General features: G+C 36.4%; 1 protein-coding gene across 2 annotated transcripts; it reads right to left on the bottom strand.

Annotated features, from left to right (window-relative positions):
- Positions 1-53: 53 nt before the first annotated feature.
- On the bottom strand, positions 54-19,177 carry rnf34b (ring finger protein 34b). 2 transcript variants are annotated; one of them, XM_059539276.1, is made up of 8 exons: positions 19,017-19,177; positions 10,807-11,031; positions 9,425-9,871; positions 6,465-6,527; positions 5,434-5,635; positions 4,764-4,793; positions 4,077-4,124; positions 54-2,141 (listed from the first exon to the last, which is right to left on the bottom strand). In XM_059539276.1, exons 1-8 carry the CDS (start codon positions 19,020-19,022, stop codon positions 1,951-1,953), a joined length of 1,212 nt encoding a protein of 403 aa, XP_059395259.1. In that variant the 5' UTR covers positions 19,023-19,177; the 3' UTR covers positions 54-1,950. The 2 variants fall into 2 exon arrangements, with proteins under 2 accessions (XP_059395259.1, XP_059395260.1); XM_059539277.1 differs by lacking the exon at positions 4,077-4,124 and having other exon boundaries at positions 19,017-19,176.
- Positions 19,178-25,507: the final 6,330 nt, after the last annotated feature.

Here is a 25,507-nt window from a genome sequence, read left to right as displayed (position 1 = left end):
GCATTTCATCGTTTGCATCCAAGGAACAAATAAACACTGAAATCAGAAAACTCTTTATTTTGTTAGTTCAAGTTTATTAAATTTAATAAATCATCTTTGAATTACCAAAATAAAAAGTTCAACATTCCAAAATACAAAGACCAGATCCCAAAACGTCTTCCAGCGCTCAATTTAATTCATTTAGCGTGTAATCTTGTCTGCTCCGCTATAATTGCCTACTACCAAGTGACATCTTTTAGAGATAGCAGCATTAGAAACATACACATAAGCACAGTGTCAGTGTTGGGCAGACGGGTGTGATGTTCTAGAAGCAAATTATAAAATAGTCTGATTATATAGAAATACATGGATGTGACACCAGAATGTAATCAATTCTACTATAGAATTATTTGTGACTGGTTTAAAATCTAAACAACTAAATAAATGTTGGTTACATTCAAGGAAAAACTGGAATGCTGAAGGGGGCGAAACATTTAAAAGAAAACGTAAGAAAAACTGGACAACAGAGGAAAATATATCCAAATACTTTGTGTACAGCTTTTTCACGTATATATAAAATCACTTATGTTTCATTGATTAAACGTTCCTTTATATTTGTTTGTCTAGCCAATACCACAGACATAACTTGTATTTGACTACAGAATTCACAGCAACAAAGGGCATCTAGAGGAATCAAATAACAATTTCCTTTCCTCTTTATTTTATCGTTATCTAGAAAATGTAAATATGCACAAAAAAGGGAAAGAAATGGTTTAACATACGTAAAATCATGAAAGCAATAGGGAACTGTGATACGGAAACAATGTAGCACCGCTTGTGGAAATCTCTTATGCCATATAAATGTGTTACAACATAACTCACCAAAAAAACGGACGTCTTTCATGGTATTGCTGGAGATGAAGAACATCAAACTCAAAATGGTCTTTTTCACCCACTATAAAAACCGAATATTTCGCAAATGAAACCTACCAAGGCTTAAAGGTGCACTGAGATTTTTTTCTTTTCTTTTCTTTTTTTTACCAGCTTCTAAACCAATAAATAGTGCTCTGACAAATGCTTTAATATTGTACTCTCATGTGAGACTCCAAAAAAGTTAGCCTCTCTTACCGTTGAGATAACACGGGTCCAGCCTAAATTCCTTTACCTTGGTAGCCACCCAATCAAAAAAATCAAAAATGACTTCGCACCCCTTTAAGTAAATTGTATATGAAGCACGATGGAGACAAACCAACCACACACCTGACGTTCGACAGACACTGCTAAATTTGATTTAAAAAAAGTAATTGAGGTACCAGTAATAAGCTACATAGCGGCAGATGCTGGATTCCAGTGACTCTGTGAAAAAATACAATACAGTTTCTATAAATAATTTTTCTGCTAGCTGGTCATTTGATCCGGTGTCATGGATGCTGATGTGTGGTATGGCAATAGCTGATTTAATACATGAAAATAATAGGCTTATTAATAATAAAGCACGTCAAAACATAATCCAGAAGCCGTTCTGCACATTTCTACTTTGGCACCTACAGTACGTTCCCCCTTCACACCAGTGGTCTTAACTGCTGCTACAACAACATGCATCATAATGGCAAACTGTTTCCCTACGTAAAGATTTCTAATATTGCACATACAAGAAGACATTTCCAAAAAGTTTACAGGAATGTACTGTAAACCACTTAAACGTTCATATTTTTTATATGTTATTCCTCTAAATCTTCCATCTTCCCTGGGTTAGTAACCGCAGAAATGATTTCAAGCGTGTATACAAATGACCAAATAAAAATGGGCAGCAGGAAATGCTCGCTCTGTAAAGAAGGTGTGCGCAGTACAGGTTTCCACCACTTTGAATCTGGGGGGGGCAGTTCATTGGTCCAGTCGCAGCCCCAGCCTGCTCGGTCCAACAGGAAGCATCTGGTGTGTTGGTTTTCCAGTGGAGGTGAAGCTCAACCATTAAGACTTGAAGACGTGCACTGCCCGCACCACGTACTGCCTGCAGATGGGGCACTCGCTCATCCTCTTGCCGCACTTGGTGCAAGTGACCATGTGACCGCACTCCAGCAGAATGCAGTCTATCACGGCATCCATGCAGATACGGCATAGGTTCTCATCAGCGCCGCCAAGCTGAGCTACTTGCACACCATCTGCAAGACAATATATGGAAGGTTTGAGATCTTGTTTAATAGTCTATTGATCTTGTGTGTCTGCTCTGCTTGTGTGTAATGAGATTTTCTTTCCGCTTTGGGAAAGACTGTTGTACATAGCTGCATACGCAATGCCATTTTACAAGAAATACACAAGACATTTTGAGCGGTAAAATGTGTAATTTAATTTTCATTAAATTAAAATGCTTTAAAATAATGTTCCAGGTTCAATACAACTTAAAAGTCCATAATTTTTTTGATTACAAAAGTAAATGTTTCGGCTTGTCACAGAATTTAAAGGGTGCTGTATGTAGGATTGACAACTAGTGGTTGAACTAGGTATTGCAGTCCAAATTCAAAATATTGGAGAGGGTTTTTTTCAACCGGCCCCTCTTCCTCAGACTTGACGCACACGCAGGTTGCCAGATTGACGACACCAACAGGAACGAGCTCACATGAACATGACTGAAATGAAATAAGTTGTGTTTTCAGCCAACTGGCAACCCAGGGTGCTGCAATACAATTGGGTAAACTGGCAGTGGGCGGGTTTCACAAACCCGTTGAAACCCGTTCACATTGAAATTTTCAATGGAGAACTGATTGTAGCATTGTTTTTCAGATAAACAAGTGTGTTAACTTAGCATGTTTCTTAAACATCGGCAAACATATTATATTTTTACACTTTAGTAGAGTCGAAATATTACATAAAGCACCTTTAATAAAAGCATTTTAAGAGTGGAAATAAATGAGGACATGCCTGTTAAATATTTAAAAATCACAAAAATGTGAATTTATGTTAAAGGACATTAATTCCTTTTTAAAATAAAGAATTTAAAATAAGTTTTGAAGAACATTGTTTTAAATTACATTTAAATTCAGTTAACATTTTATTTTCAGTTTTGAAAACACATATATTCATATTCAGTTAACATTCTTATTTTAATTAAAATTTTATCCAACTTTAGACTATATCAAAAGCATTTTTTTTTTTAAATTATGCACAGATTTGATTACATCCCATAATAAAAGCAGTTATAATGGAAATAAACAGGGGTGTGTGTATTAAATATTTAAAAGCAGATTTTTTTTTTGTTAAAGAACATTTATTCTTCTTTAAAAAATAAAGACAATAAATGTTTTTTTTTTTAAATAAAGAAGAAAATTCAAAAATATTTTAAATTAAACATAATAAGCCAGAAAATGTTCTTGACTCGTCCCTCAATTTAACAAAAGCAGTTCTAATAGAAATAAAATGAAATGCACGTTAAATATCTACAAGCAGAAATTTGATTTTTTTTGTTAAAGGACAATAATTTAGATCTTAATAAAAATATTTTATTTTAAATTTTATTCAATTATATTAAATTAAAAGTCCTTATAAAATTGATATTTTGCTTAACAATATAGTAAATATAATTTTCTGTATTACTGAACACTTTCTTATGTGACATTCTTTTAGCCGGTCAATATCAGCGTTCAAACCTTTTAATGAATGATATACATACAGTACGTGCTTTCAACTCTCCTATATGACAGACTAAACCAGTATTTGCTGATGTAAGTCTTATCATCTCTATTAATTGCCCTATAAAAAACCAAAACGATGCACATCCCTAAAGCATCTGAAACTTGGTCCCTCTCCAGAAAGCCTCTTAATATATTGTCTGAGACTGGACAGCTATAATCTTTGGATCATTTTGGGCCATTTTCCAAGCAGTGTTAATATAATTAATGAAGGCAAGGTGCAATTACAGTAATGTGACAAGCTATAAAAAGACAGACAGATCACATTAGCAGCATAATTCATGATCATGCACGTGGAAACTACATATCAAACTCTCCCAGCATGCATTGGGAAGGGTCACTTTTCATTCATGGTAATTAAATGATGGCAATGATGATGTTGGAGCCACATTAAAAAAGGCTGAGTCTTACCTCCAATACCTCCATTGCATATAGGAGGAGGGTAAGCTATGACTTTGACTGACAAACACAGCAGTGAAAGAGTTAAAATTATTAGCATTGGGCAGCTAATGTAAGCTCACATTCATATAAAAAACTGATCTTTTCACAAATTGTTACCCAGAAAGAAGAACATTCTTAGATGTCATACATGATTCATGCTTCACCAGGTTAGTAATTAGTCCCGGCAGTAAGGTCATAATGCATTTAAATATTTATTTTTAAATATTCAATATAACAATATGTATTTTTTTACGTCTCAAATACCAGTGTTGTTATTGTAAACTAGAACTAAAACTATTGAAATAAGATTCAGTAATAAAATAAAGTGTGCTAAAATTAGAAACGCTGACTCTGAAACTAACAGAAATTTATTTTTTAGAAAAGTACTAAAATGACGGAAAAAAATAATAAAGGTAAATAAATACATTCTAAAAATTTATTAAAATCAAAAAAGACAAAAGCACATAAAACAAAAAATATATATATATGTAAATATATATATATATATATATGTAAATATATATATATGTAAATATATATACATGTAATATATAATATACATGTATATATATGTAAATGTATATATATAAAATACTACTATAATAGTATATAAATAACACTTTCAAGTACAATATATGAAAATATTGGTTTGCTTACCTGCAGCTAGGCTGTTGCTAACATTTTCCACTGCAAGGAAAAGAAAACGAGAACAATCAATTTTATGGAGAGCAGAAGCCTGTTTGAAAACCACATTAGCCTCATCTGATTTTGGGCTGGTCCTTGACCGATTCAATTTCATGTTGTTATTTCTCACATGCAGTCTGTCAAAAAGATTGGCTGCATTCCTCCTCATCCATCTCTCTTATTGTATGATGTCAGCTGTGCTCTTTTCAGCCTGAACACCTACAAAAGCGGACCACTGAGTTTCCATCTCATTATTCGGCCAATCATATAGTCAGCAGAAGATCTAATGGTCATATTCAGCATCCAAGGAACCTTTAATACTCTATTCTACTAATTTAACATAAAGAGCCTCTTCTAGCAGAAGAATTAAATGACTTAATAAAAGAACTTAATCATGTTCTTACACCTGCATCTAAAAAATAAAGGTTCCATGCAGAACCTTTAAAATTCACGGAACATTTCCAACACACAAAAGGTTCTTTATAATAGAAAAAGCTTCTTTGGATTATTTAAATGTTCTCATTTTGGAAGCTTTATATTTAAGAGTGTCCTAACAATCCTTTAGTTGTTTTAGAAACAATAAGATAACAAGTGGACTGCTTTGGGAAGAGCTCTAGACTTTATGCGTGACGTCGGCTCTTACTCGATCTTCTGTTGAGTTCGTTCTCTCTGTAGAGACGATGGACGCGCTCCACCAGCTCCCATTTCTCACAGCAGCCTGAATAGTTGACGAAGTTGCGGGCGAGAATCTCCTTCAGCTGCCGCACTGTCAGGCTCTCGATGTCAGCCTCGCGGGACAGATCCGAGAGGGAGGCGCGTGCTCGCCTCTGCGTCGCAGGGCTGGCCTGCTCGGGGACAGACATTAAGCAATTTATACTGCAGTCCACGTTGATATTCCACCAGACTGCTCATTCTGAACTCTGTAGATGTTCTTCTGAAGTATTTGCCAAACACTAAGCAGATTTATTGAATATTGCACTGAATTATTAACGTTAATGGGTGCTTAGTGAGAATCGAGTGGTTTTAAAGGGGTCATATGATGCGATTTCAAGTTTTCCTTTCTCTTTGGAGTGTTAATACTTATCCACACCCCCATAAAACGCCTCGTTTAAACACGTCTCTACATTTACGTCACTGTGTGGGATGATTTGCATAACACTGCGCAAATGTTCACGCATAGAAAGAAGGTCGTAACTTTGATTCTGGCTATCGCCGCCGCCTCCATGTTCAGTAATTATGTCCCCACTGGATGCAACAAATTCCTCATTTATATTGGGTTTTATTGTTTTTGTCTTGTCACACCAGGAGACGGCATCACAGTATGGTAAGGGGCGTAATGTTTCCATCACACGCTTGAGGTATTCAGCCAATCACAACACCAGGATAGCTGGCCAATCAGAGCACACCTCACTTTTTCAGAATGATGAGCTTTGTAAAAATCAATGTGTTTCAGAAAGGAGGGGCAAAGAGGAGCAACAATAATGTACATTATATGGAAAGTGTTTTTTTAACCTTAAACCGCATACACACATTGCATTACACCAAATACACAAAATAATGTTCTTTTTAGCAATGTCATATGACCCCCTTGTGTTCCAGGCATAAAATAACCATCGTCTTTACAGTAGGTGGCACAAACACTCGACGCATGCAGATTTTGCAGGTTTGTCTCACCTCCAGGATGTCTTCATGAGGCTCCAGGTTGAGGAGGGAAACTGATGTAGCATCTCCATGGTCCTGAAGATAAAACACAGAAATCAAGAACTTATTTCATAGACTAGACATGATTAAAATCATAGTGTGAGTTCAGACTGAGCCGTGCTGTGAGTTCAGATCCCATCTTCTTTTCTCTTTAGTGTTTGTATTTACTTATCACAATTTTTGATGGGACAGATTAGAGAAGACGGGAAGCAAAGTGGGAGAAAGGTCTACAAGCCGGGACTCAAACGATACATGCACTTAATTTTTTTGAATTAAATAATTAATTTAAACACAACACGTTCATTCATAAAAATAAACGTAATTATTTAAAATATAATCAAATACAGTTAAACAGTAATAATGTTAAAAAAAACATTATAATAGAAATACCCAGTGTTATTTTAACATATTTCAAAATGAAAATGATTTCTGTGATGCAACTACATTTCCATCATAACTCCAGTCTTCAGTGTCACATGATCCTTCAGAAATCATTCTGTATATGCTGATGTACTGCTCAAGAAATGTTTCATATTATAATTAATGCTGAAAACAGTTGTGCTGCTTAATATTTCTATGGAAATCATACCTTTACAGGATAATAAAGAACAGCATTTTAATCTAATCTAGTCTAATCTAATCTAATCTAATCTATAAATTGAGATACATTACAAAAATACTTAAGATACATTACAAAATATTGAAAATACTGTTAGCAATAAATTTATATATACCTAAATGTGTATATATATATATATATATATATATATATATATATATATATATATATATATATTATAAAAAAAATCTAATTACATAAGTTTAATTTAAACAATCTTTTTTATTCTAAATTCTGAATCACAACTTAAAGTAAATCATAAAAATATTATCCGTTCCACTACATTGGGGAAGTGTTCACCATGCAATAAAAATAAGTATTTTATGAAATTCATAAGAGACCACTTCAGAAAAAGTAACATTCACTTTAAATCTCCTTTACAGCTTTGAGTAACCTCTGTGTCAGTGCAGTTTAATCAAACCCTCTTCCCATCACATCCTCACAATCAGCTTCCCTTGGTTCTGCAAACTGCACATCAAATAACAGCACATTACAGAGTCAATCATGCATTCACTCTGATTGCAATAATTCCTGTCCTGTGTCACTCACATAAGGACCATGTGTCCTGGAGCAGCAGGCTTTTGTATGCTTTTTTTGGGTCTCTCACTAGCTCTCTCTCTCTGTTTGCCACATTCAGGACAATTAGCTAATGGCCGTGCGTTCTTCCTGTCTGCTGTCTGGCAGAAGAATGACTGGGTCTTTATGAGGAGAGTCAGCACATGGACTGAGATCTCACACGTGGGCCACACACAGACGGCGTGCAGCTTCGCTGGCTGCGTATTAATAATGAATGGGTCAGTCTGCCAACTCAGGCTCTGAAGTCACACTGGACCATCACACACTTCAGGCTGATTTGCGTCTTAAACACATTTGCACTTTTAATCTGTAAGTGTTTTATATCACGTCACACAGGAATTACCAGACAACCTTTTTCAACATTATGTAACCCGCTCAGCATGTCAGATCTAAATTATATTTAACCATATTTACAGGACTTTAATTAGTTGGTTTGATTTTATTCAGCTCATTTAACACAAAAAATGCAATCTGTATGCTAAAAGTAAGCATGCTAAATTATGTGACACAAAGCAACAAAAATTGACAGTAATGTTAAAGTATTACATTAGAAAAAAAATTCAATGTTAAAATCCTTTTTTTTAAAGCGTAATTTGTCATTTTACACCAGTTATTTGTAAGTGTTTTTAAAACATTGCTCAGTTTATTGGCACAGAAATTACACAATTAACCTTAAAAAATGTAAAAACATTCCAATATAATTTTATATTATATGTGACCCTGGAGCAGTCATAACTAGCAGGCGTATATTTGTAACAATAGCCAAAAATGCATTGTATGGGTCAAAATCATTGATTTTTCTTTTATGCCAAAAATCATTAGGACATTTAGTAAAGATGATGTCCCATGAAGTTATTTGTAAATTTCCTACTGTAAATATTTTAAAACTTAATTTTTGATAGTAATTATATGCAATGCTAAGGACTTATGTTGGACATCTTTAAAGGTGATTTTCTCAATATTACATTTTTTTTTGCACCCTAAGATTTTCAAATAGTTGTATCTCAGCTAAATATTATCATATCCTAACAAGCATCACCACACATCAATGGAAAGCTTATTTATTCAGCTTATCTAATTAAATGTAAAATAAATAAATATTTTTAAATAATAAATATATTTATAAAACTTGTATTAAAATTGCCTCATTAAGTACTTCATTTAATGAATAACAAATTAATTGAATAATATGAAATATAAATAATAATGATTATAAATGCTGAATCACACATCTTTTAGTAAATAAAAAAATTACCCATTATACTGGACTTATATTAACATTTTCATTTTACTTAAAAAAACAATCAAGTTAAAATTGTGTAAAACAAATAAATCTTTCATGAAATTCTTTAGAACTAACATCAAATATTTAAAAAGGGACATTCAAAACAAAACAAAAAAAGCGAAAGACAAAACAAAACGCTAGGCACTGTATACTGCAAATATTCTTGGCTCTTGTGACAAATTGTTTGTGATGTGGTTTTGATGTTGTGATGATTTTTACTGTGTCACCTGCAAAATGAAAATTAATGTAAATAAAAAAAATAAAGGTAAATAAAATAAATATTTCTTTCTCTTCTTTCAATACTTGTTATGTTCTTTATTTTGAAAGCTCTTTGAAAAAACAGTGTCAGCTAAATTATTAAATTTAAAATGTAAAAAAAGTAACTGTAAATAAAATAAGTCAAATAAACACCGAAATGCACTGGAACACATTGCCTTCCGGAAAGCGCCTCACCTGATTGGTTGTCCCTGAGCTATTGCTGCGACTGAGAGCCTCTCCCTGAGACACGGCGACAGACAGCGCAGACTGCTGGGAGGAGGATTGTGCCGCGGAGGCGGGCGGCGTGGAGAGCGAGCGCGGAAGTGAGGGCAGACTGTCCGTATCTGCTTCCGCCTCCTCTTCCTCCTCCTCCTCCTCCTCCTCCTCATCCTCCCCCATCTCCAGCTCAGCGCTCAGATGGCAGAGCACCAAGTCCACCAGGTCCTCTTTCTCCCTGCAGGTGTCCGTGTTGATGTTTCTCAGCGTGAGATACTGCCGCAGGTCTTTAACGCGGAGTCGCATTAACCTGGGCCGCTGGAAGGCCGTGCCCCACAGCAGGTGGCAGGTGGAGCAGCGTCGCAGGTTCTCCTGCAGCACAGAACACAGCGAGCAGAAGCTCTTCTTGCAGTCTGAGCAAACGTGCTGCAAAGAGAGAGAGAGAGAGAGAAGATGAATCACTAAACAGCCAGTTAATATGTGTGCATTAGACTGATTTAATTACGCCATGCTTTAGTTGTGTTGATTGACACTGACAGAACTTCCATCTGTAAATCACTGCGGCATGAACTTCATTTTTAAGACACTTTTGAACTCCCAGAAGCAGTTGTGGAGTCTCTGCTGGCAAGCCTGGTGGTGGTTATCAAATGCCACCATGCTGATGAATGAGCTTTTCAATCAAAGTCTTGCACTCACATCTCTGCATATGTGTGCTGGTGCGAGCATCTGCAGATGCATCCGAGTGTCTTTCATCACTCCTGTCCTTTGCCAGGAAATACGAAATGCCAGACTAAGGAGGCAGAAGAGTGTTTCCTCCACCTCTAGTGAGGAGCAATATCAAAATATACTAAAAACCTAATATTACTTATATAATATTGAATAATGTTTCTATTTAAAAGAATTGTTAGATTTTTAATACATTTGAAAATGTCAGCAGCCATTAGTCCAGTGTAACATGATTCTTCAGAAATCAAATGTGCTGATTTGCTGCTCAAAAAACAATTTATTATTATTTTTATCAAAAAAATCATATTGAAAATTGACAATTTTGAACAGAAGTGTGTGTGTATCATATATGATATGAATTTAACACAACAAAAATATAAATATTAAAATGCTCCAGTGAAAATACTATTCTGAGAAAAAATGTAATCTGTATCTATTCCATAATTCTATAACTTTCCATTGTGTTGACATCACTAACTGCGGCACATATCAAATTAACATGCAATGCATGTCCACTTGACAAGCATAAATTTGACTGGTGTGATTCTTTTCAGTGAGTCAGATCACTCTACTTTCACTATCACAAAAATGACAGAAATCCTAAAACCATACTCCATAAACCTCCGATGTCCTACCTTTCGTCTGAACACAGAGAAGGCCAGTCCGCAGGCTTTGCACGCCAGGCCTGCGCTTCCTGAGGTGGTGCTGCTGGGCGGGTAGGTGGAGTAACCAGCGCTGGGGGCAAAGCGGAACGGCCCGGCTCCGGCTCCAAAACCCGGCTGCTGGGTGCGGACCGCCCCTGTGCCCATCACCTCGTTCAGCAGCCCGCAACATGATGCCCACATGGAGGAGGCCCCCGCCTGGAGAAGACATGTTGAAGATATGTTCAGATATAGGGCTGCGTATTGAGATAAATTTCAGATTCGAGTTTGATTCATTTGGAAATATACCAGGTTAAAGGGTTAGTTCACCCCAAAATGAAAATGATCTCATTAATTACTCACACTCATGTCGTTCCAAGCCCGGAAGACTTTTGCTCATCTTCGGAACACAAATTGAGATATTTTTTATGAAATTTGGAGAGCTATATGGCCCTCCATAGACAGCAACGCAACTTAAATTTCCAGGTCCAGAAACGTAGTAAATACATCGGTAAAACTGTCCATGTGACATCAGTTTCTCAACTTCAGTTTTGTGATGCTACGAGAATACTTTTTTTGCACAAAGAAAACTAAAATTACATAATTTACTCAATAATTCTTTTCCCCCGAGTTATGTCTTTCACCATTTTAGAGAGTATTTCAATGCATACTCATGCTTTCGCCTAAGCGTAAACAACGCTTATTATGCAGATTACGTTCATGCTTGCACTTACCCCACGAACGTTAATAACGCAGATTACGTCCAATATGTTCTTGGGTGCTCTCCAAAATGGTGGAATGGTTGAGTAAATTGTTATTTTTGTTTACTTTGTCCAAAAAAAAAACATTTTACCGATGTATTTACTATTTACTTTGGGAACATTTCAGTTGCATTGCTGTCTATGGAGGGCCAGATAGCTCTCAGATTTCATCACAAATATCTTAATTTGTGTTCTAAAGATGAGTGAAAGTCTTACGGGTTTCGGAACGACATGAGGGTAAGTTCCCTGGGTTTGAAGCTTTAGTTGTGTTTACAGTGTGCAATATAACATGTGTTCATGTTTCGCATGTAAAATAACACAGTATTTTTCACACTATTCACTTATCTGTATACTGCTGTTTTCACTGTCATAAAAACGGGCTGATGACTTCCTTGTTCTATAAAGTCCCTCCTTCAGAAATATGTAACGAGCTCTGATTGGGCCAGCGGTTCCTGTGTTTTGATTCGACACCAGCTTAGAGCACGCGGCCCTCCTGTAAACGCGATTGGACTAGAACGCATGTGCTGGAGATGGACTTATAATCACAGGAGCGTTTTTACTGACGAGATGCGCATGAAAATCACATTCGATTTTTTTGCACAGCCCTAACATCTAGTTAACAAAGCTAAACAGCATTGCCCTTTGTGTAATAAGTTACAGAAACTCTTAAATGCACCAACTTAAATAATAAAATACACTTAGTGGTTGTGGTCCATAAACAACGCCTTCTCCAGACAAAGAGGGAACTGCTCCATCTTTCAAGAATAATCTTTGTGCGAATCCGGCATTAAACTGATTGAGATTGAGGAAGCTGTCCTCAGCAAAATGTGCTGCACATAGTTTTACATGTGGATTATAATTTTCGGGAACTGAGTTAAACATAAATTGTAACCATTGATCTCTAAGTACAGCGTCCCTGGGAAGCCCAAACAAAGGTGATTGGACTCCGAGATGAAAATAACAGCGTTTCGACCACATGGCGACAAACACAAACGCATCTCGTCCTCCTTCTCCGTCGGAGCGCAACAAGACCACGACCCCCTTTTTGTGTATTCATGTGGGCGGAGGTTAGTCAAAAAACTGTTTTAGTGACGTCATTACTGCAGGAACTAGAGGGATGTAGTCCAAACAGGTCGTTTTTTGTAGGCGAATTCTGTTAAATAAAATATCTTGCTTGGCATTGAACTTTGAGCTTTAGAATTTTACAGATATTATTTATACTCTAACAACAACATTACACACTAACTAAAGTTTAAAACATGGGATCACGAAGAACGGGACCTTTAAAACGGTGTCAGTACAGCAAAATGGCCGTGAGAGCTAAACAGCTGAGAAGAATGGACATGTGTCAGGTATCAGCCAAATGCATGTGCAAAACCAAACAATGCTTTCATACGAATCATAAAAAACAGACATTACCAGGCCTATTCTTTCTCTCCAATAGTCGAGGGTTTCTAAGAACTTTCATTTACTTAAGGTGTAAATTTAGAAGATGTTGGTTAAGTAAGCTTTCACTCTGCTTCATAACACTGCTGACATATGGTCTGATTGTATTACAGTCATGAACTTCCCTAAAATCATGATCTGACATAATATAAAGCAAAAACCAGAAAAAGAGGTGAAAACCTGAACAACTGAAAAGTGATCCTCACTGTTCTAGCGTGAACTCTTCTAAATAATTTCTTAAACTTTTTAATACAAGCACTTGTAGTGTGTATTTGCCCAATAATGATGAATTGCTAGATGTATTCCTCATTTGTAAGTCGTTTTGAATAAAAGTGTCTGCTAAATGAATAAATGTAATTGTAAAAGTCTTTTATTAATTTGGTGCCACTAACATGGCAAACCTCGGCGAATCCAGTGATTATTTACTTGTTGTATCAAACTGGTACCTTGTATAGGTGGACTGAAAACTCACGGAAGTTGCGTAAAGTCAGCGAATCAGATTCATGCTCGGTCAGTGAATGGACAGTAAAACACAACATGCAGAAGACCTCGAAACAACTAAAAACCTTTTTTCCAGGCAGTAACATTCATAGTTTCTATAATCAATAAACCCTCATACAAATATCACGGCAGCTTTCTGTGACCCAAGATGGCGTGATGTCTTGTCTCAGAATAACACTGCGAGGTTGGGGGGTGGGGGTGATGGAAGAATGCATCTTCTGTTTAAGAGCAGGACAATCGATGAGCTGAAATGAGCATACATGCATCCTATGGTGCAAAGCGACAGAGAGATAGAGAGAGAGATGGGCTGAGAGGATCAAATCTGTTGTTGCTCTTACACACAGTGCAGAGCAGGTTAAGCCAAGCAGAGCGCTCTGTTTGCCTTTGTGTTTATACACTTACATAATGCAGGCCAACACTACTGTTTGTAACATCTTTCTGTATGTGTGAGCACACAACAATAGTGATTCTTTCTCTTCTATAGAAAGACACCGGAGCAAAAAATAAAAAAAATAATTAAATATTATTTAAATTTAGGTTAATATAAAAATTAACATAATCATAAGGTTATATATGCATAGCATACCAAGGTTGCATTTATTTGATTACAAACTGTACAGTATACTAGTGATAATAGTAATTTTTGTGAAATATTTTTAAAACTTTGATATTTTAATATATTTTAAAATATCATTTATTCCCGTGACACAAAGCTGGATTTTCAGCAGCCATTAGCTGCAGCATTCAGTGTCACACGATCCTTCACAAATCATTATTATCAATGTTAGGAACTGTTTTGATACTTTTGTGGAAGTTCTGCTCTTTATTTTTTTTCAGGATTCTGTGATGAATAGAACAGCATTTATTTAAAATATATAAATCCTTTGTAACATTATAAATGTCTAAATTTTGGTCAACTTAGTATTTTTTAATTAACAAAGCAGTAATATAATATTATTATAGCAGTAGTATAATATTAATAAGAAACAAATATATTTGCTATATAATATGTCTAGCCAGTGAGTCTTTATAATCAATGTCCAACTAAGCCACTTCAGCAACCACATCGCTTCATGCTGAAATATTTCCCGTTTCATATCAGATTCTAAATAATGTTGGCTGTTTGGCTTTGATTGGGGTCCCTCTGGCAGTACGCTCAGTATTTGAGCAGTATGGCAGTTAGCGTGATCTCTGTGTTGCGTAACATAAGGTCAGGGCATGAAGTCGCAGCTCGTGCTTCGTTCTGGCAGAGAGCCGGTGCCACAGCTTCCCTCTGTCACTTCAATGAGAGCCCCGTGAGCTCAGCGAGGTGGCCACGTCCATCACAAAACCACCGCAGCTCATCCTCTTCTTAGCGTTTTTGCTGTAATTATGCATTTGTTACCATGGCTAATATAGATAACTAAAACTAAAATCATGAAAAAAATGTTGGTTTTTTTACTTAAAATAATATAAAAGAAGAATTATGGGTAGGTCAAAAGAAGTGAAATGTCGTTTTAAAGATTGAACATCATGCATCAGAGGAAAGCAGGTTTATTTATGAGAATATGCAACTGATAATTTATTAAGTTATGTGCATTAAGAATTTCTTCGTAATGGATTCTATAAAGGCTTCAAAGAGGAAATAACAGAAACGACTGACCGAACAGATCAGATTCACGTTCTGGTGTGTGTTTATATAACTGCACATCTGACCCAGCAGCCCCAGTGCTGGTAGTTTCTGACAGGTTGACAGTCTCCTGCTCTTAAAGGTCTGATTCCTGATGACCAGACCAAGAGAGCAAGGAGAACTCTGTGTCCTTCAAGAAAAAAAGAGCGTTACAGTTCCCCTGAGTCATGATTCGCTGCATGGTCGGGGACTCAACTGAAAGTGAATCTTACGGTAAATGCTTATTTTAAATTGATGAGCACACCTGACTCCAGAGAAATGAATTCAGACTAATGTCTCTGCACTCACAGTACAATACATGCAGAAACGTAAAACTGCATTAAGCGCTGGGAATAAGACAACTCGACAAGGTCTGTTCCACTTGAGTGTGATGCTTCTTAAAACAATGAATCAGCACTTCTGATGCACAACGGAACAATGGAAAAGCCAATTCTCCGTCTCTCCTCTCACCTGCAGTGACAGGCTCTGAGTGTAGAAACCCTTCCCACTGACAGAAAACATGACATCTAATGACTTCTGACTAATGAGCATTCACATGAGAGTGCATAACTAATTACGCCAGCAGATATGGGACTGAGCAGCTTTGAACATGTTGGTTTTAGAAATGTTTTTTGAAGCTAACAGAAATGTTCTAAAAACATCTTCCTAGCATTTCTATTACGTTATGAAAATGTTATTTCGGAATTTTCTCAGTACATTCAAAATGTGTTTTTTTTTATGTAAAAATGTTTTGGTTGGTTATGTGAAGAGAAACCATTAAGGGAATGATTAGTTTTATCATTTCGCAAAAAGTATGGTTTCTTTTGTTACTTTTATATTAATATTAATGTTACGAATGTTCTCTGAACAATCTGAAACAATTAGGAAGTATTAACGTTAGATTAATGTCCAACTAAAATATTGAAGGAGTACATTCCAGTATAGTTTTGTTATGATAGTGTAACAGAGCATATTCACTATAAACTGTCCTTACTTGGAAAATAGCTGTGTGAAGATTCTACAAAAACTCACATTTCCATTTCGTTAGACATGAGCACGACTCACGAGTGTAAATAAATAATGACAAAATGTTCATTTTTTGATGAACTATTCTTTCATAGAAGTGTAAAAACCTCGCTGGGATCTAATAAGACATCTGTGACATTCAGACAAAGACAGAAAGACAAATCTTTATTTTTTATTAAATGTAAATTTAAAAAAAATAATCTTCATAATCATCCGTAGATGTTTTCTTTTTTTGGGCTCGCTTTATTACAGAATGACTGGCATTTCTAATAATGATCATCTAGTGGAGATATGCCATCCCATTTCCATTGCTTTTTAATATTGAACAGATGAAAGCAGATTATCTCCATCTGAAACTTTTCCAGACTTGTGTTCAACTCATGGCCAGATATTTAAATATTGACTTTAGCTATAGTGTGGACCTGATATCAAATACATTTGGGCAAAATAGCCTAGAATATGAATGAGAAGATTAATATCATTGCCTGCTGTGAGTAATATCGCACAATATCAGTTCCAAAATACCTCCAGAAACAATTCCAAATTTAGATAACTGAATAATTCACATATAAAAACCCAGATGTTTCCGTCTTCTGTCTGATTCGAAAAGCTTTTCTGCTCAGATTAAGCAGAAGTAACGTTACAGAAGAGTGGTTATCCTCAAAAAAAAAAAGCTTTCTTTCAGAAGATAGTTAGTCCTTTTGCTTCCTGGGGAGAATCTGTGCTTTATAACACTGTGTCATTACATAAACCACAGGGAGAAACAAAGCCAGACAGTGGAGCTCTTATGAATGAGAGGAATTATTCATAAACCTGAATTATCTGACACGTGATTAACCCTCTAATTATACCCTATCACGCTTTCCTTCAAGGCTGCTCCCTGAAGGAGTGAGGTCAACGCTAAAAAGAAACTGCTTCATAATTTAATGGAAATGAGAGTGCATTTGAAAGAATTTAGTCATTATGTTCTAAACTTAAGATCACTGCTCACAAAAATCTCATCGCAATATGACCATATCTCGACTGCAAGTAAATCACATTATAGCAGCAAATTCCCAATATTAACTAAAAAACATTTTAAATACCACCATGACTGCTGTTATCTCATTCAAACAAACTTTCTCTAATTATAAACCACTATTCATCACATCATAATTCAACTGACGTTTGAGAGCTTTGCTGTAACCGAGCAACTTTTCATAACAGCTCATAACAGCTTGATCAATCACAACAATCATGAGCATGCACAACATCATTTTTAATCGTTGTTCCTCTCCACTATTCTGACATCATAATCACTATGTAATGTTTCAGTTTTGATGTTTAATGAGAAGATTCATCTCTGTCTGGATTCAACTCAGTCAATAAAGTAATTTTCACTTTCCCAATATTATGATGAAATCATCATAACCACTATGTCATTGTTCAATTGTGATGTTTTACAGAAAGAATAATGTTTTAGTTTATAATCACATCAGTCAAGCCAATCATCACAGTCTTTCCATCAATACATCAACATCAATTTTCATCAATAATTAAAAAGAGACATTTAGCTTTTAATATCTGGGCTGCTGGTCCAATTATAACAGCTCCGCCAGACATAACAAACAGAATCGCATAACTATTATAATGTTATAATCACCATTCCATAGCCATGACTGCTTGAACTATGGGTCTAATTATAACAGCTCTGCCAGATATCACAAACAAAATAAACATTTTCATCACTGTTCAGATGTCATAACCACTATCTTATTAGTTAAACCACTTTTATTCTTTTATGACTGTTAACTGCATTACTGAGTCTAGCCCTCATCACAATCACATTCATTTTCATAACTTCTCCAGTCCATTGATAATATCCTGACTCTTATTACAACAATCACAATCGACTGTGACGTCATAATCACTGTGTTATAATTTAATTGTGACATTTTAGTTGGGGAAACCATGTCTGCCTCTCATACACGAGTTTAGAAATCATCACATTCAGAATCATAATCAGTATGAGGTTCTGATGTCATAATCACCATGCACTGAAAATAAAAATCTACATATTTGAATTACTGGTCCACCGTTATCGCGATCATTTGTATCATCAATCTGACGTCACAATCACTCAGAAGGGAAATCACTTCTATCGCTCGTGACTGCGTGCCTTCACCTGCATGCACAGTCATCACGTTACATCAGAACCACAATCATTTCATCACGATTTTGACGTCACAATCATTAAGCACGTAATTAAATCGCGACATTTCAGCAGGGGAAACCACTTTTGTCCCTCCTCGCGGTATAAATCGGTGGTCCACTGATATTCCCCTGGCTGTTATCACAATCGCAATACTTGTATCTCTATTCTGACGTCATAATCACTATAATTTAAAGTGACGTTTTAGTAGGGGAAATCACTTGTCCCTCATGGCTGTCTGAGCTGCTCATGCATCCTCCAATCTCATTAGAAAAGTGCTGCGATAAACTAGGTTATGATGAGCACTGCTTGCTTATGCACTCGGTTCAAACCGAGCTGCACCTGTCCTGATATAGTCCTGATGCCGATAGTAGCAAATCTCCTGCTAAACGATCATAAATGAAGCTGTCACCCAAGCAAACACTTTTAATGCAAGAGCATGCAAAAGACGGAAGGGCGCATGCATTGCTCTTTGCAGACTTCATTTGATGCATCTCAACCGATGCAACTCTTAAGAAGTCTGGCTGTTGACACGTCAAACAGCCTCCGGAAATTATTCTGGTGTTTCCACGCAGATGGTAAATCTCGCCTACATTAATAACAAATCTGACATCTAGTTATTTTTACATACCTTCATTGCAGCTCCCTTCCTTGAATACTGTCGAATACTAAAGTGGTTTTCATCGCAAGGACGCTCGGGAACACTCCATTACGTCTTCTCTTTTCTATCATCCTTGTGTATGTGTAGAAGAGAGCATAACGTAATGGCCAAACAAGGATCCGCCAATCCTGAAATAGCAAGGCCAGCTGGTATGAATAGCAACCAATCGGCGTCGCTCTCGCCGGCGAGTGGGCGTGTCTAAGCGACAGGCAGCTGTTTGATGCAGAGACACTGTAGTTTGACCCTTCTCAACATATTTGCAAACACATTATGTGTAAAACGATGATAATTATGTCCAGCTCTGATTTGCATTTCCCTGTCCGTGCTAATTAAGTCTCCACTCTCGGTTTCATTAATAAGGAAACTGCCTGAATGTGCGAATTATTCAGGGCCTTTGAACATAGTAGGGGAATTTATTTTTAAACAAGCTTATAATAAAAAAATAATAAAAAAGCTTATAATAAAAAATATTCTTGCGAGATATATATATATATATATATATATATATATATATATATATATATATATATATATATATATATATATATATATATATATATAATATCAAGGATAACGTTATCTGCGTATCGTCCGTCGCCAGCGGAAAGGGGTCAAGTGGCCTGTTGCTATGGTTATCTCTTTAAACAAAAGCGATTTGTTTATACTTTTATAGTTTATAGCTCTGACTATCTTCTAATCTGAATACTGTTGTTATTGAAACACCACAGACAGTTAAACGGATGAACTGGCTGCTGTTTGCTCGGACTGGAACTTGCTGGAATGTTCTAGCAGTGACGAGGTATTTCACAATTAATCCTCACAAACCGCTGTTCTTAAGACTAAAATAACGTTACTCAAACACCATATGTTTCAAAACTAATATAAGCTGTCCGGTAATGTATTTAGAATATATTTAGAAATAAACATTTAATAACGGATAATAAAGTAAACATAGCACGCTAGTCAACTTTCATAATAAAAATAAATTGACACTTAACTTACATGTAGTCATTTAGCAGACGCTTTGTAAGCGACTTACAAATGAGGACAATGGAAACAAATCCAAATCAACAAAAGAGCAATGATGTGCTCGTGCTATGACAAGTCTCGGTTAATTTAATATTTCCTCAGGGTTGAACGGCTCTACGTTTCGTTTGCAAGACGTTTTTCAATAAAGTGTGAAAGCAGGTCATCTAGTGGCCAGATAAGTGAACGTCAATCCATCGAAAATTATTTAAGGGATCAGATTTCTTCTAGAAGCATCTATGATTAATTTTAAAATCAATTTAACGTATTTAATATAACAATTCTATCTTAAACATTCTTGCGAAATGTGTAAGCACACGTATCACCTTTTATGAGTTCATAGCTAAATGAGTTTCACGTTTGACATAGTACAGTTGCAATGAGAAAATAGCTGAGAATCATCTGGTTTTATATGTAAATGAGTCTCAGTGTTACATGGTAAAGTAACCGCAGCCTACAAGAGAGAAAATGCAGTGGTTCACATCCACATTCATGCTCTCAACTCTCAGGGGAAACACAACCACACAACACACGCAAATTGTACTGTTTCTCACCCATCCCCCTTCTATCTATCTATCTATCTATCTATCTATCTATCTATCTATCTATCTATCTATCTATCTATCTATCTATCTATCTATCTATCTATCTATCTATCTATCTATCTATCTGTCTGTCTGTCTGTAAGAGAAAAACAAAGCTCCCATTCATATGTAATGTTAGATTACAAGCAAGATTGTTTCTTGAAAGGAGGCAGAACATTTGCCATCTGTCACTGTGAAGTTATGCATGATGTACTTGCCAAAGTAAACAAACTTGAGAAACAAGTGGGCAAGTTAATGAAATATGATTCCATTTGAAGACTTATGACACAAATTCCCAACAGTTCGTTATGAGCGCTGAAGCAACCTCAGTAAGAACTAAATCAACTAGTACAAACTAATTAGAGAAAATTCTAAACAAATTTATTAGTTTATTCATGTTCTAATCTTTATATGCATTCTTTGTAGATATTTTAACTTTCCAGGTCCTTTGTATGTTACAGTTTTTCTCGATTGGTTTGGCTCATTTCTTGAAACCGAGATGACATTCTCAAAACCATAAGGTCATTTGGCCAAACAGTCTTACAGTTCTGCTCAACATTATAGCTCACTAGCAAAATCAAATATCTTTCCCCAAACTCTTCTTCCATGCTTCAAAAGCAGATTCCTTTCCCATATAAAAGGTCAGTACAGTCAAAATAGCACAGATCCCTTCTCAATTGCCTTGGCACATGTGCATTCATTTAGTGCTTTTGTCAAAATAACCTGGATGGTTTAGCACAACACCATGGATCCCCTGCAAAAGCTCATATCTCTCCCAAAACGGTTTATCCATGTGTCAAAACTAAATATCCTTCTCATATAAATAGTTAATGCCCCCAAAATGCATTATACCTTTGGCATTAAGCACTGCAAGTCAAAATGCTTAGACGTTTTGTCACTGAGGCACAGGTCTAGCAACAGAATACCACTATGAATAAAACTAAAAGATTTTACAGTAAAATCAGCCTCCAATAAACCACTCATACTCAAGGAAACTGTAAACATTTTTATTCGTACAAAGAAATGTTAACATTAGAGAACATACTGTGAAAAGAAAACATATACAGGATTCTGTAAATGTGAACGGTTATAAACAAACAAAAAAAAAAACAAAAAAAACTCTAGCCTACCATACTGTAAATAAAGTTTCAGAACTATAGTACAGTAATATTTTCAGTGGTCGCCATTGTCACCCTCTCTTTCCTGGCCACCATCCTCATCCTCCTGGCCATCGACGCGCTGCTCTCTGTTAGGCCATAAATTCTCATCCACATCGCAACGGATATTTTCTCTTGCGATGCAGCGAGGGAAGAAACGGCGTGAATGTCTCAACCATCCCCTACATTGATCCCCTGTGATGTCCTCACATGCAGCATCCATTGCATGCAGCAGGGCCCTCTGGTCTTGAGCCTGATGCTCATACACCCTCCACCTCCAAGCTGAAAAAAACTCCTCAATTGGATTTAGGAAAGGAGAGTAAGGTGGAAGAAACTCCATTAGCATCCGGGGATGGGTGGTGAACCAGGTTCTGATGCGTGGGCCACGGTGGAAGTTTGAGGAAAATTGAGGAGCTTTTGTGTATTGTAGGGCCCTAAACTGGGAATGTGTGTGGCCACACCTCTTTCTGATATAGCGGCACACATTGTTATATTTGCTCCTCGCTGGCCTGGGACATCCACAGTGGCTCGGTGGCCAATGATGTTACGGCCACGCCTTCGACCTTTGGCCAGGTTGAAGCCAGCTTCATCAACGAACACTACGATGTGAGAGGTTTCGTTGCCTTCTAATGCCATTATTCTCTACAATAGAATAAAAATAAATCTAATCAGTCAAGTAGAGACAGATACTGCAGGGAGGATCTAAAGTACTGTAAAAAGAGGGAGTGAAAAACTGAAGACAATTTCTAGGCAAAATGCTCTAGTCACACAAAGCTGGATTCTGAAGGTAAAAAGGATAAAGCAAAACAAAAAAAAGTGGTAACCATGTCTTACTGTAATAGTGTTACAATGATAGACAACCAGTAGTTGACTTACATGCACATACTGGTACCGCAGCTCTTTCACTCTGTCAGAGTTTCTCTCAAATGGTACCCTGTAAATCTGTTTCATGGTCATCTGATGTTTCTTCAATACCCGGTCTATTGTGGAGATGCTGATAGAGTTTATATTTTGGAACATTACATTGTCTAGAAGGATTGCATTACGAATCTGTCTCAGTGTGATGGCATTATTTGCAATGACCATGTTGCATATTAATCGTTCTTGTTGTTCATTTAGAAGTTTTCTTCTGCCACCCACTTGAGGCTGTCGTCCAATCCTAGACATACAAGTCAAAGGTCAACACTGTAAATTTGTTACAAAATGAGTTACCAATGTAATTGTACTGCTGTTTTATGTTACTAAAAGTGTGATGCACTGCACAGTGACTGGAATACTATTCACAGTATTTTCTCCATTTTTTTTTCTTTGTCATTTTTATAGTATCATATAACATCACATGAAGATATTACAGTACTCTAGGCCTACACACACACCAACACTGAATAGTTCAATAGAATAGTTCTGTACCTGTTTTCCCTGCGAAAGGTTTGGATGGAGGAGACTGTAGACCGAGGCACATTAGGCTGCACTCGGCGACCTGCCTCTGCCATTGTGAGGCGATGGTTTATAACGTGGTCAATAAGGGTGGCCCGGATTTCATCTGGGACATCATGGTGCCTCCGTGCTCCTCGGCCTCTTCCCCCTATTCCTCCACGCATTCTCACTCCTCCTCTTCCTCTTCTTCCTCCTCTTCCTCGAGCAGGAAGTTGCTGTTGTACTTGGCGAGGTGCTTCCATGTTCACAATGCAAATGAAACTGGCCCCGGGCCAAGCTCTGTCTATATACTTTTGGCAGCAGTCATAATCATAGACAACACCTGTCAGGTAACTAAACAAACTGTTTGCTTGGTCATCTGAGATGTGGGAAACTGCTCCTTCGTTAGTTCTAATTTCACCTGATTGATTGTCAAGTACTGTCATAAATTTATCAAATGTTCCAAGAAATTCTTTCATGGTATTATATCTTTGACTAATTTTGACAGTTGAACAGACAATTGTGCATATGATGACTTACACAATGAAACCATGCTGATATGTTTTGGAGAGAGTAACCATTTCACTGAAAAATCAACTAATCAGTTTAGATCAGCAAGATCTATTTATTTGGAAAATGTGCTAAATGTGGGCTCATTGTGCTAACTGTAGCTACTTGTACATAATCATTTGAAAAAAAGCACAGAGTCACTTAAGACATGTACTAAAGCATTTGCAATTTGATAAAACCAATGAAAAATGACATTCTGTTGTGAACAATTGCAAGGTGGTTTGGAGATTTGTCCATGTTATTTTGAGAATGTCATCTCGGTTTCAAGAAATGAGCCAAACCAATCGAGAAAAACTGTAAAGTAATTCAAACTGTTGTCCAGTCGGGGGCGACATTGACCATAAAACGAGACCCTTCAGTAGTCAATGTGTGAGCTTTTACTGTGAATGGAAATTGAAGTATTGCATGGAATGATGGCAAGCTGAAAACAAGCTTCTTGCCATTACTGATCAGTCAAAAGTTACCTAAAACATTCTTGAAACTCTTTAAAAATGTAAATGGCAGGCTAAAGGATTTTGATATTGTTAGAGATTGAAGTTTTTTTTTAAAGCAAAATACATTGGGAATGATATTTTACTTATTATTGAGTACCTTAAATAGCTATATGATAGTCAAGTCACCTTTATTTATATAGCACTTTTTACAATACAATGATGCATTTAAACTTAATATTTATTCATATAAAACTAAACTGTACTTTAAAAACATATTAACACATCTAAAGACATTTAAACACATTTAATGACCATTATTGATATCAATTTTTATTTAAATAAAATGTTAAGTGTATCATGTATTTAAACTAATGTAATCATTCATGTAATCATCATTAGCAAATAAGGCCTTCTATTAAATATAGCAATTCACTGTGATAATTCAAACCTCATGTGCAGATGTTGTGTATGAATAAACAGAACAACATAGTGTATGGGGTGGTGTTGGCACAGTGGATAAGACACATGCCTTTGGTGTGAGAGACCCGGGTTCGACTCCACTGTGAGACACCAATGTGTCCCTGAGCAAGACACTTAACCCCTAGTTGCTCCAGAGGCGTGTGAATTCTGACGTAGCAATTGTAAGTCGCTTTGGATAAAAGCGTCAGCTAAAATGTATGTTACAGGAAATTTCAAAATTAGCAAGAAAGAGACACACTAGTTTAGTTTTCCCAGAACTTTACTGGTCTTCCAGGAACACTTTTACTTGCACGCAAAGTTTCATGTTGAAATTCCCTGGTATCATTAAGATTTGTATCTCAAGGCTTGTTTTTATTGAGCCCCTGAAAGGTGCAAGTAAAACCAGCAGACACTGACACAGACCCTCAGAGACTTTAAATGCACTCCAGGGACGAGCCTTAAGCAAAAAAAAGATGAATTTTGCAATCAAGGTCATTGAAAGAAAGGCAAAAGAGCAAACACATGGAGCATATCAACCACAAAAATCACGTAGTTTACAGAGGACAGTGAACTCTCGTCAATCACACAGCACTTCTGCACTTCAGACAAGACAGCTGAAGCTGCTGTTTCCTGTCACTGTGTGCAGTTTGAGAGTTGAACGCATCAAAGGTCATTGACTTTTTTAGGGTTATATAAACCAATAACCTAATCCAAACCTATACTACAGATGAGATTAAAAATAATTCATTATATTTTCATTTAAATCACCTCCCTATAAATCCAAACTGCTGTTAATCTGTTTAACCGTATGATGC

The sequence above is a fragment of the Carassius carassius genome, chromosome 45 (genome assembly GCF_963082965.1).
Source record: "Carassius carassius chromosome 45, fCarCar2.1, whole genome shotgun sequence".
Lineage (NCBI taxonomy): Eukaryota > Metazoa > Chordata > Actinopteri > Cypriniformes > Cyprinidae > Carassius > Carassius carassius.
Note: the sequence above shows the minus strand (reverse complement) of the source record. Positions and strands in the feature narration are given on the sequence as shown.